The 13,803-nt window shown below is 45.5% G+C and overlaps 1 protein-coding gene across 1 annotated transcript in view; it reads right to left on the bottom strand.

The window, feature by feature from the left end:
* Window positions 1–12,885: 12,885 nt before the first annotated feature.
* Window positions 12,886–13,803, bottom strand: part of LOC119310090 — a 5,720-nt gene continuing 4,802 nt past the window's right edge. Inside the window, exons 5-6 of the mRNA XM_037585940.1 lie at window positions 13,767–13,801; window positions 12,886–13,676 (exon numbers count right to left, since the gene is read on the bottom strand). Of these exons, the coding sequence (XP_037441837.1) occupies window positions 13,056–13,676; window positions 13,767–13,801 (656 nt within the window). The 3' untranslated portion in view covers window positions 12,886–13,055. The remainder of the gene's footprint in view (window positions 13,677–13,766; window positions 13,802–13,803) is intronic.

The following is a 13,803-nucleotide window of genomic DNA, read 5'->3' as shown; positions in this document are numbered from 1 at the left end:
ATTCTTCGGCTTCGAAGAAGATGAAGACTCTGACCAGTTCAATTGACAATCCAATTGATGCCATTCCCGTCTCATCAATGCCATCAAAGGACCTTGTTCCTTATGGTGAAGAATATGAGATTCCCGAGGAATCTGATGAAGAAACTCTATCTGCTGCTTCGACACAGCAGTTGGACGAAGAAATTGAAGTGGATGCGATCCCTTCAACCCCTGTCATTTCCTCACCTATGCCTTAGTTCACTGCTGAAGAGGCAGGTGTTGAAGAAATTGACGATGAGGATGTGTACATTGGATGTACCACTCCTGTGCCCAATGATGAATTTTGGGACAGTCAACATCCAAACTCACCAATGTTCACTCCTCTCCAAGTTGTTCCTCAGTCCACAGCCACTACTGAAGTACGAGTGGGATCTGATGAACCACGTGCAACCCCGTCTGTTCATGAAGACATTCCAGCCACTAGTGCTGAAGAAACAGTGAACGAAGAATTGATGACTCAGGCTGCAGATGCAGAAGAAACTGAAATTCCTTAGCATGAGGAACCTGAGATTGCGATTCCTGAGGTAATACTGCAAATCACTGACACTCCTCAGCCAAAACCAAAGAATCCCTTCTCCAGGAAGCCAAAATTCAAGGCTGATGATTTCTTCGGCGAGCACGTATTCTTCACTGAATTCAACCCCTATGACAATGCTCGTCTTAGAAGGAAGTGTTTCTGGACTGCCAGCCAAGCCAACTTCTATTCCTCAGTTCTTTTTGACAAGGAAAAAATCTTCGATCATGAGCACATTCCTCACGTGGACATGGAATCTATGCCATGCTTCACACCGGTTCTCAGTCTGCTTCACGATGCAGGCTTGCTGAATTTCTGCACTGACATTGTTGATTGGAATGAAGAGCTAATTCTTCAGTTCTACGCAACTTTGCACATCACAGGCAACGCAGCTGACGTCAACTCTTGGGTGTTGGACTGGATGACTGAAAACACTCACTACAAGGCACCAGCCACTGAATTGCTTCGTGCCTTGCCAATCAGTCCTCCACCAGATGGCGCTCGTTGTCTGTATGATGAACCTGAACTTACTGATCATTATATGCAAGTGCTCATGAAGCCGCTGAAGCCAGGACAAATTCACAGGACCAAATTCCTCGTGAAGGATTTGCTCTATGTGCCAAGAACCATATACCGCATCCTGACGAAGACTATCAGCCCAATCAAAGGACATGATTCTTCAGATGAAGAAATTGTGGGGATGATGAAGAATATGCTCTTCAACATCATGCATGGTATTCCTATCAATTACCATGATTTCTTCATGAGGACTCTTGCAAATGTTGCACTATCACCATTTGAGCTGAAGCCTTATGCACCATGGATCATGAGATTCCTCAGATCAAGGACTTCACTCAACTATAAGGCTGACAATTTTAACCATGGCAGCTACGTGCCCCCAATTGAAGTCCTCAAGTGGACCATTTCCTCATCTGATGAGAAGGGCAAGTCACCAGCTATGATCGATGAAGGCACTCGTCCATTGGATGGTCAATTCCGCAAAGCTGCATCCTATTCCACCAATGATGACTCTGCCACACATGATTCTACTGCCAATGCTCCAAAGTCAAGTCCTCAAGCTACTGCTCCTCGTGTGATGACTGACCGTGAACTGCTCATAAGTCTTCACCAGAAGGTCGATCAGAATCACAAATGGGTTAAGCGTCAGTTTGGCTCTATTCTTCACAACATGACTTCCACACATAATGCAGTGAAGAAAAACCACTACTACCTCCATGAAGTGTTTGATCGCACCTGGGCTATTATGTCACATCTATATGACGAAGAAGATCTGAAGCAAATGGGCTTCAAGGGAGACTTTGACTGGTCTGCTCCTCCACCGAAGAAATTCAAGAAGGTCAAGGTTCCTTCCTTGGTGGCTAGCTCATATTCTTCATCACGCGCCACAGACGAGAATGAAGACTTGGACAACACTGCAGCAGGCCCTACAACGACTCAAGACCCTGACAATGCTGGCGCTCCTCCATCATCATGATATTCTTCAGGGGCGTTAGTCCTCAGTTTCAACCCTTTTGGTCTTCGATGACAAAGGGGGAGAAATTTGAGTTAGTCTTCAAGCGGGTCTATTTATATGGGCGTTTTTCGCTAAGTTACAACTCTCATTCTTCTGATGACTTTGCTGGATCGAGTTGTAATCTTAAACTCTATGGTGGCTTGATACTTTTGCTGTGTTCTTCTGCATGCTTATTCCTCATTAATGTTAATGTACACATGCTGAATTACATCAGTCACCATATTTCATCATGCATTTCAAATTCCTCATATTATATGCGTGTATGAATTACAAGATATAGGGAGAGATCTCCATGATTATACTCTTCCACTGTGCATTGCTTCAAAAGCAAATTCCTCACGATGCACATCTTTAGAGGGAGTTCTTCTATATCTTGCAATCAAATTCCTCAATATCAGTATTTACACCTCACATGTTTATCCCCGTTGAAAACTTAACCTATATTGTCATCAATCACCAAAAAGGGGGATATTGTAAGTGCATCTAGTGCCCCTTAGTGATTTGGTGTATTGAAGACTTATAGGTTAAGAGACTGATGCGTTTGTGTGTGTACATAGGTCTATAAGTCTATGAGGAGTTTGATATTTACAGAGAATGTCGACCCCTAAAAATGAAGTTCTTCGACTGAAGACTTTGGATTTCTGAAGACTTTCTGAAGACTTTGAAATTGAAGAAATTGGTGTGACCTTGAAGACTTGGTATTCATTCGAGGAACATGAAGCACGAAGACTTTTGTTTTCATAGTTTCATTTTCTCTTTCTTGAGTCATAGGAAACATCGTACTGTTAAAGGGGGTCGAGAAAATACTAAGGAGAAATTTCCATGTGATGCTCAACTCAAATCCTACACCTACCAATCCCTTCGAGTGAAGCCATTGGAAATCTCGCACAGTTCAACCATATTCTTCAGTGACAGAGACGAAGTTCTTCTGGTCTCTGAGCAATTTGTTCTGACTGAAGAGTTAGGAATTCGCCAGTGCGGATTGCCTACCAAGTGAGAAACATGATAGCCCTGAGGAATTCGAACCTAAAATATTCCGACCGTTGCTGTGCTACCCGCCAGCTGTCCCAAAATATCTACCCACCTAACGGTCATATCAGACATGGGCATTTATGTCTTATCATGTCGGGCTGCTCCCTAGGCTATAAATAGCCGCCCCCTACAACCACTAGTTGGTTGGCTTCTCCGAGAGAAACTGACACTTGTCATTTGAGAGCAACCCATCCTCCGAGGACTTTGAGTGAAAATCATCAAGTGAGGAAATCCCAAACCCAAACCTACAAAACCCCAAGTGATTGAGCATCACTGAAGAGATTGATCCTACGTGGATCCGATGCTTGTTTCCTTTGAAGACTGTGCTTCTTCCAGACGGTTAGGCGTCAAGGTCTAGAGCATCCAAGAGGAATTGTGGATCGCCGAGTGACCGAGTTTGTGAAGGTTCGGAAGTCACCTGAAGACTTACCACGAGTGATTGGGCGAGGTCTGTGTGACCTTAGCTCAAGGAGAATACGGTGAGGACTGTGTGTCCGGGACTGGGTGTCCTCGAGTTTAAATACTCAGCCACTCCAACCAGATGTACAACTGAGACAGCAGTTGGAACTGGTCTACCAAATCATTGTCTTCACCGAGCTTACTGGTTCTATTTCCTCAACTCTTTAAATTCCTCATGTATGTTGTTGTGTGCCTGTTCATATCTGTTTGAAGACTTTGACTGAAGACTTTCTCAATTTCCTCAGCTCTATTTCTTCAGTATGTTCGTCTTCTTCCTTGTGTTATCCTGTGTTTACGCTTTCTGTACTCTGTGCTTTTCTTTATTTCATCATGATGACCATGCTTGTGTTCTGTTATGTTCCTTTCTGAGTACTTATTCCGCTGCAAGTAGTTCTTCATTTAGGAATTTCCTCACCAGCAAATTCCTCAGTGAAGAATTCATAAAAATCGCCTATTCACCCCCCTCTAGTCGATATAACGCACTTTCAAATGCTGCAATTGAGATTAAAATTTTACCCTTATAGTTTTAGATCGTACATCTAATCAATGCATATAATATTATTATTCCCAATGCCACTTGTTTCAAATGAATGGGGAAAAATTATGATCATATTGGAAGAACCAAAATACAGTTAGAACTCAAGGGTAAGGGAAGAAGAGAACATACCCTTGATATATGAATCGCGGAAGCAACCTTAACTCCCAAAGCACTACAGAATCGACGTCATGGACCGACGCTGCCTAAATCAATCTGTCAATCCACAAAGTCGATTCAGGCGAGCGTAGAGTGCAGTTAAGCTTCATGCAGGAGATCCTACCCTAGGTAAAGGAGAGGGAGGAGAGAAAGGATATGGAGTGAGATGACATCGAGCAATATTTTCTCTAACCATACTCCCATAGCGTACGGTGGCAGAGGAAAGAAGAACAGATGAAGAGAGACGATTGGAAAGGGGGTGGATGCAGAATTCAGTTACACTTCAAGGGTAAATGTGTAAAAGCACCAGGGGCTCCCTTTTGCGCCGCATTCTGTCCCTATCTTTTAAATCCAAAGGCTCATGACCCACTAGAGCACCTGGTGCACCAGTTTGTCGGGTGCACATGATACATTCTCAATATGAAGAAGATAAAATTGTTTGAAGCACGCACAGAACCAGAAGAGCCCCTTGTTTCAAAGAGGGGAGGACAGGTTCCTCATAAAAAATATTTGGGGTGGGGGGTGGTTGGGGATGTGTGGGGCTTCGACCTCGCAACCTCTGCCCACATAGCTGGCGACGTAGCCAGCAGACTAACTGCGTGATCTTGTTTGTTGTGGGGATGCATTACCTATTATATGCACTTCCTTGTCTTTTAAAAAAAATCGTGATTTTAAAAATGTTCATGAATTAAAAGAACTTTCATCGATTGAGAAAATGTTCATGATTTAAAAAAAATAAAAGTTCATATCTTCAAAAAATGTTCATGTATTCTTAAGAAATGTTAATAATATCCAAAACAATTTTTTGGAATTTCAATTTTTTCCAATTTTGCAAATAATGTTCGCTGATTCAAAAAGTATATTCATGAATTCAATAAATGTTAATTGAAAACAAAACATGTTTCTGAATTCCAAAAGTTGTTTCCAAATTTCAAAAAATGTCCGCCTATGCAAAAAATTGTTCACAAGTTCCAAAAAACATGTGCGTAATTTCAGAAAATGTTTGTGATTTCAAAAAATATTCAAGAATTTCTATTTTTTCATATACTTTGATGAACAAAATTTTAAATTCAAAAAATGTTCAATCATTTGAAAAAATGTCTAGGAGTTAAAAAAGTTTGCAATCTCCAAAATTCTGGACATAGAGAGTGCGGGGGTACGTGCCTGGTCGCTCGAGCCAAAATGGAGACCGCCAAAAAAAACACGAACAAGAAAACCAGAACACAATGAAGAAAGCTGGGCCGTAGCTTTTAAAAAAATAGGCCCGTGCAGCCGAAAAAAGACTGTATACCTAAATAGATTTCTTATACAAAAAACTGCAGTATAATAGGGAAAAAGTCTAAAACAAACCTTAATCTTGTAGATGAAATCTAAATTGAACCCTGAACTTATAATCCCGGAAATTGGCACACCGAACTCTTCAATCCCGGTCTATTTTGAACCTTTGGAGCGTTTCCAAACGGGGATTGGCAACGTGGCAGATCAAATCCTGGCATTGTTGTTGTGCGTTCGTTACTGGGCCGGCCCAATAGACACAAAAAAAGATTTTGTTTCTTTTTCGTTTTTTAGGGATTTATTTTTTCATAAAACGCAAAATAAAAATATTGAAAGGGTACAGTCGCAACTGGTCTGGGCGAATAGACACGAGGCGATTTTTTTTCATTTTTATAGAACACGCGTAGTAAAAAACACATAAAAAGAGACAACAAGGATTCGTACTTGCGACCAAACGCTGCTGAATTGCTCCCACTAGCCACTGCAAGCATTTGTCGTTGAAGTTATGATGTGAGGCCCGAACATTTAAACCACATAGAGCAGCGGCGAGATTTAAATCATTTTTTGAAGGGCAAACAAATATTGAAAACGTGCAGGCCCGAACAATCTTTGAAATATCCGTTTCTTAAGTGGGAACAATTTTAGAAAAAATTAAATATTGTTTTAAAAATACAAACATTTATTTTAAAAAACAATTTTGAAAAAGTGAACACTGTTTGAAATATATATATTTTTAAACATAGGAAATAATTTTGTAACCTGATGTTTTGTAATAAATAAATAAATAATTGTAAGAAATTGTCATATAAGTTTCTGAAATCTTTATTTCATTAATAAAATGTAATACACGTGTTTGGCAAAAATGTTACCATGTCACATTTAAAAATTTGTAATTTCGTGAATTATTTTGATTAAAATATTACTGTCGGTATTTAAAAATTGTTCACATTTTTCTAAGGAATATTTTGAAATTTTTCAAGAATGCTTCTATCAATTTTTTAATATATTGTTAGGATCCAACTAGTTGATTCACTCAATCGCCATGGATTTGATTACAAGCTCTCGATTTACAGGAGAGGAAAGGAAGAAGGAAGAACTACAGGAGGAGGGAGATGAAGAACAGAGCCAAGCCTCGGCCAAAGCCGCCCGTTTCGTCCAAGCCAAGTCGCGTGTAGCTGTCCCCCTTGTATATGTAGTCCATGTCTTCCTTGTGGGCTGGGTCCTGGCTGTGGCCCAGTGAGGCCCAGGTCGCTGACAATCCCTCCCCCATAAGATTCGACTTGCCCCCAAGTTGATGTTTAATAGCGCCACCGGGATCCCATGGAGTCGATAAAGCATACTGAACCCATTTTGCAGTTTCGTCCTCAAGTCGATGTCGTGTTGAACTTCCTGGGTCCCATGTCACCTGGATTACATCAAGAGCACTCTTCCAGCAAGCATCATTTACACTATCCAAATTGTCTCGCCACCAAGCTGAAATAGAGCAAACTCTTTGACAATAGGAAACCCACGATTGATCCATTGCCTCCTTGGAACTGAACAAAGAAACAAAACCATCTTGCCATATCTGCAAATGTGCTAGAGTGGCACTAGGAGAAAAGCCCAAATCGATGCACTTTGTCATGAAGTGCTCAACAAAACAAGCCTCTTTTTGTTTGAATACTGTAGCAAACATGGACCAAACAGAAACACCAACAATGTTATAGCAGACGACAATCAAGTTGGCTGGAAGGATTTCCTCACCCATGCTGAGAGGCAGCAATTTCTTGAAAATATCAGCAGCAATTTCCCATTGAATTTGTTCGGACGCATAAGAGGGAACCCTTCTGAAGGAACTGAGCGCCAGAATATTCAAGTATAGTGGTGGTGGCCATGGATTCAGAACATCAAGGTCATGTATCACCCCAACACAGTGACCATGAGGAATAGAGTGTGACAATGGTACAAGTCTGTACTCAATATCTTCCAGCAAACAAATCAAACTGGAGTCCATATGTGTTGCATCAAGTATCTTCAATGAAATTGTGCATTGAAATTTTTTAGAGACCGATAAACTGAGACATGAGCTAATCATGTCTTGCAAGAAACCATCAATCAGCAGCTCACCGACACAGACTTGCATGCTGTCATTTCCCAGGGTGCAAAACTGGAAGTCAGACTGTGCCACCAAAACATTTTTCCTATCCATCTATGCTCCCTGAGAAGTCCAAGTAAATACCATTGCAAGACAAGAGCAATTTCCCTTCAGTATCATGCCAGCATTATACCCAACCTTAGTAGAACAATGGCATGTCAATGGTGTTGTAGTCCTCAGTAGACCACACTGCAACTCAACTCCAAAAGAATTCCATGTAGAGCAGGAATTGTACCTCTTAAGCATCTTATGGGAAAAACTTGGCATTGGATGTGGACGAGATCTAAGGATCTCATTACTTTCAGGTTTGACTACTGGTATACAAGGAAAAAGAACTCCCACTAGGTGAAGTTTCAAAGCATCTACAGATATGATGCTTCTGCAGCGGTAGTACTGCCCCAGATTTATTTCACAGGAACAAAGTGCCCACTGATTTCCCTCCTCCATAAATTCAGCCGTTAGAAAACTGGAAACACAACCGATTGGAAGAATTTTCATGTCTGGACAGGTGACCAACACATTCAGAAAAATTCCAGTGATAAGTTGTTCTAAACAAGGAAATGCTTCAGAATGTGCCTTGGTAGCCTGCATACAGTGTATACCAAGTATATGCAATTTCACCAACTCTGACAACGGCCAAGGTGGTCGCCAGTCATCTCGCAATAGCAAAATCTCTAGCCAAGAGTTCACCCATGCATTTTTCACAAGTCCATAGGCAGAAGCACACTGATTATAAAAAGAATATAGCACCCTTGTTTCCTGGTAGCACACCATCCCTCTAATTGAACCCAAATGACCAAAATGCTTCAATTGATTGCCTTCACTTGTTGCACGAGCATGGATTATAACTTTGCTATTGTTGGTCTGCTCAAACAAAAAAACAACTACTCATACCCAGTAATCTGCATGTGTGTTTCTGCTCATACAACTGATCAGGTGGCGACCAAAATCGACATAACTCAAAACTAGCAGATGATAACAAGTGCAGACGCAGTGTCATTGCATCAGGAGGAAAGGGAGGAGGCCACACACGGTTCTCATTCCATTGCAATAGAGGCGGGCAAACTAATGGAGCAGCAACCTTGTGAAATTTGCACGGAAGGAATTTCCAAGCGCTAGGTGGAGGGCACTCACAAACTGATGTGGCAAGCTGTACTGAGGGAACGTCCTTGTGTTGTACAGGATTGCCATCCTCGTAGTTATTCTGCTGCATGTCCATGGCAATGCCAACGCTGTCCAATTTAGCAGGCACAGGTACCAAGGCCACTAAGTCCAGGTCGAGTCCAGGCTCATGGGCAACGTTGTCGACGATCATGGATGAAGGTAGTGATCTGAACGAGGTGAGTGCCGACTCCTCGGGCTTGTTGCAACTTGGGCACCCTGTCGAACAGGTGGTGGGCATCATTGTGGCGTCGACTTTGAGCACCTTGTCACTCACACTGAGCTCCAGGAGGGTGTTGTTGACGGTCGTGGACGAAGTTGGTGCTGTAGGCGCGGCGAGCTCGGACGGAGTTGAGATGATGGCGCCCATGGACGCCTTGAGTTGGAGGTCGTCGGTGGATGTAGCAGGCGCCTCATCATGGCGCTCGCCCGCGGCCAACGCTGCAGCCCACTCCGCGTAGGGAGTGTCGTCGTAGAAGTACGAAGGCGCCATCCCGTCGTCATCCGGCATGGTGATGGTGGTGTAGACCGGCGGGACGAGGTCGATGGCAAGGATGCAGCAGCCATCGTAGATAGCATGGCCATCCAGGGCATCTCGAGCTCGGGCCGCCCTCCATCGAGACCGAAACTCGACGTACGCCTCCACGCCGTACATCCCGTCCACCACCCGCTCGAAAGCGCAGATCACATACCCGTCACCAGAGCGACGGAACAACTTGTGAATCGAATAGACGGTGACCGCCTGGCGAACGTCGTTGATCCGGGCGTGGAGAACGCTCTCGGGGCAGGCGAATTTGTGGCTTGGCATTCTGTCGAACAGGATGCAAGCGGAGGATGGAGAACAAAATTTGGTGGAATTTTTGAGGAATTGGGAGGAGGATCGAACGGCTCTGATGCCAATTGTTAGGATCCAACTAGTTGATTCACTCAATCACCATGGATTTGATTACAAGCTCTCGATTTACAGGAGAGGAAAGGAAGAAGGAAGACTACAGGAGGAGGGAGATGAAGAACAGAGCCAAGCCTCGGCCGAAGCCGCCCGTTTCGTCCAAGCCAAGTCGCGTGTAGCTGCCCCCCTTGTATATGTAGTCCATGTCTTCCTTGTGGGCTGGGTCCTGGCTATGGCCCAGCGAGGCCCAGGTCGCTGACATATATTAACGCTTCTAACAGTTTTTTAATGCGACACGCTATTTATAATCACTAGGAGCCATCACGGCTATTGGCTAGGTGCAGTCTCCTACTCACGTCAGCAAATACTCCATCCGTCCCGAAATACTTGTCAAAGGAATGGATGTATCTAGACGTATTTTAGTTTTAAATACATTCATTTTTATGCATTTTTCCGACGAGTATTTCCGGACGGAGGGAGTACCAGGTAAATACCGTCAAGGTTTAAAGTAGACCGGGATTACGAAGTTCGGTGTGCTTATTTTCAGGATTGCAAGTTCAGGGTTTGATTTAGCTTTCGCCTACAATTTTAGGGTTTATTTTGGACTTTTTCCGTATAATATAGAGCACATCTCCCAACATAGGACACGCGCACACTTACTTTTCTCCTGATAATATATTTCTTGTGCCCACTGACGGACGTGCCATGCTCGACGCGTGTCACCCACGGAAATAGTATACACCAGGTATTTTCATCTATCGGAAACCGTATTGAAGCACTTTTCAACCACAAGGACCATGTTAGACCTAGCCTGCGACTACGAAGATGATACATGCAATTACGCGATAAGCAGAAGGACACTATTGACAAGGCTGCCCGCTGCACTTTGCGTAACTTCTATCTCATTACAGTAATTCATAATTTTCTCCATTTTCTTTACTTCTATGTCAAGAGCTCAAAGATGAACAAGGGGAAGATTTTTAAGCTAGCTAAGAGATTCAGAGGAAGGGCTAAAACTACAAAAGAATCGCCAGGGAGCATGTTGAAAAAGCATTGCAATATTCGTACAGGGATCGGTGCAACAAGAAAAGGGACATGCAATCTCTCTGGATTGAGCGCATCAATGCTGGTACACGACTCCATGGGGTATGTTTTTTTTAAATGGTCACCGTGGGGAAAGACTCCCCACCTGAATATATTTCAATGTGGCCTTAATGCCATAAGAATGATCCAGTTTATGAGGAAATCCGGGTCGAAAAGCATACAAGAAGATCAAGGACAACCCATGAAAGGCACAAATAGATGAGGGGAGTCGTCGAAGGATCACAATACCAAGACTTGGCAAGCAGCCTAACGCACCGCATCGGCGTGCCTATCAAACACCACGGCGCAACAGAGGAGTATCCACAATCAACGGGTGACAAGCACGAACCTTGACTCGGAGCTCCGCCATGAAAATTCGGGAACGATTAGCAGGTTGGGAAGGCATCTTGCAGCATCAATGAGCAAAGATGAACCAAGACAACGCCAAGAGCACGAAGCTCGTAGCACCACAACGGCAGCCATGGGAGGTCCCACCACCAACCCCCATCACCAAACAGATCAGCAAAACCAGCAAGGAGGAGGACTTCAACTTCCATCTTCATCTGATCAAGCAAGGAGAGTCTTGAACATTGGTCGTCTGGTCGCCACCCAACAACACCCCGGAGAGGTAGGTGTCATACAGGAATGAGGTGATCCAAAGAGGATAACGCCCCCGCTAACCCGGCTTCGGATGAAAAAAGCAGACCACTCCAGGGCATGATCGAGCCAAAATCACGTTGACAGAGCACCACCATCCCACACCACCACCTCACACCCCCCGTCGACCCCAATCCGGCCGCACCACCACCACCAACATCCCCATAGCGAGCAGCTATCCAACAAAACAACCAGCCGACTTCAGACGATGCCTTCAAGAAGGGATGCAACGCATATAGCGGCGCCATCATACGTTCCAGGCGGACCTGGAACCTGGGTTTCCCTGAAGTCGCGACTAGGATGGCAAGCTCAACATTACAACAACGGCTTCAAGAAGGTTTTGTGGTGCCCATATATAAGCGTCACCGTCGCTGGCTCCGGTGAGAGCACGACTTTCGCCGTGTTGAGCACACACATCCAAAGCGCCGATTGATCAAGGTAGACTGCTCACCTGCAGCACCAGAAGCATTAGGCCTAGCAGCCCTGACGCCACTCAGACTCGTCGGCAGCAACCACCCCTGCCGCAGGCGCGCCGCCGAGCGGAACGACCGCACCACATGAGTTTGGATCTGAGGGAGGGAGCTGCCGGAGACGCAGAGGAAGACCTCCACGCCGCGCCCACGCATCCGGCACAACGACGATGGCGACAGAGCAAGCGGCCGGAGCCGAGCGCGTCCAGCTCCTCCGAGTTGATCGTAGGGCAGAGCTCGCCATGCCCGAGCACTGTCCTCAGCCGCGGGCAAGTTCCTCGCCGCCGCCGTCGGCCACACAGCTTTGCCATGCGGCGTCTTCCGGCAGCAGCGGAGAGGAATGTGGATTTTGCGGCGGCTAGGGTTTGGGCGTCTACCCGAGCCGCTCGCACGGGAGCGACCACAACCCGAAATTTACTCACATAAGTTTCCCATCCTCCATGGGGTATGTAGTATCTATTTACTACGAGGTTTGACAATGAAATGAGTTTGTTGCATTCTGATGTTAATTATTTTCCTGAAGAAACCAAGGAGAACATGATAATAAAGTACTCCCTACGTCCCATGATATAAGATGTTTTTGCAAGCTAAGACGGAGGGAGTATAAGTTATTGGGTTTCTAGTTTTGCTGCTACTATGCGCACATGCACATGTGTTTGATATATTGTCTGAACTGACTGCTCAGGTGAACTATTGGCAACTTCATGCATAGACTGATGAAGGAGAATTGTATCTCGCACTTCATTCCCTGGGAGCAGGCCGCCTGCCAAAAAGATAGGACTAACAAGTTTGTATAAACAATTCCTCCCTCGACAATTCAGTCCAAACCTACCAAAACCTTGTGAGGAACTCATGTGATGGTGCTGGCCGGCACCAGGCATCGTTTGCTAGCATGTATGGTTTGATAAAAAGGACTAATACAAAAGATACTGGCAGAAAATAGCTGGAAGAAAATTGTACGAAGTCTAAAATAAGTTGTACTGAAAGATTTCAAGTTGTCTCACACACCCACACAAGGGCTCAACAATTGTACTGAAGTCTCAACAGCCCATACACACATATTCAGCACACACCGCCGAGCGTCCCATGCACGGGACCTGGCCGCGCCTTTTAGTCACGAACGGCTGCCCTCAGTTGTCGACCTGAGCCGCTCCCTGTCGCCGTCTTTGTTCACTGCCTCTAGCGCTGCCTCCGATGCCCGCTTCTTCTCCTCGGCGAGACGGGCTCTCCGCCAGTGGTCCCTGGTGTAGAGGTGACTGATCATGCCGCGCTTGTCGCAGCCGTGCACGCCACACAGGCCGCACGAGAGGCTGTCGTCGGCCTGGCGCAGCGTGACGAACAGCTTGCCCTCCACCTTGATGTAATACTCCTCGCCGGTCACGGCGGGGCCCCCGTCGTTCTCCACGGCTCCCTCTTCCTCGGCATCAGCTTTCTCTTGTTCTTCAGCTTTGGCAGCACCATCTCCGGCCCCTGCACCTTCATCTACTTCCATGGGGGCCACGGAGGAGACATGGGCGCAGACCGGGGCGGCGACATCCACTTGAGGCGTTGCCGATGACACTACCACCTCCATCTCTCCCGCTGCTGGTTTCTTCACGGAGTCATCGCTGCCTTTGACAACGATGTTGGCGGCTTCCTTGGATGAGCTGCCGATCGTGTCGGCGGCGGCGGCGGCCTTCTTCATCCCCTGTCCTGCGGATGACACAGCTACCTCCATCTCTCCCGCTGCTGGTTTCTTCACTGAGTCATCGCTGCCATTGACGACGATGGAGGCAGCTTCCTTGGATGGGCTGCCGATCGTGGTGGCGGCGGCAGCCTTCTTCACCCCCTGTCCTGCCGATGACACACCTACCTCCATCTCT

The sequence above is a fragment of the Triticum dicoccoides genome, chromosome 1B (genome assembly GCF_002162155.2).
Source record: "Triticum dicoccoides isolate Atlit2015 ecotype Zavitan chromosome 1B, WEW_v2.0, whole genome shotgun sequence".
Classification (NCBI taxonomy): Eukaryota; Viridiplantae; Streptophyta; class Magnoliopsida; order Poales; family Poaceae; genus Triticum; species Triticum dicoccoides.
The sequence above is the reverse complement of the archived record's forward strand: the minus strand, read 5'-3'. Positions and strand labels throughout refer to the sequence as shown.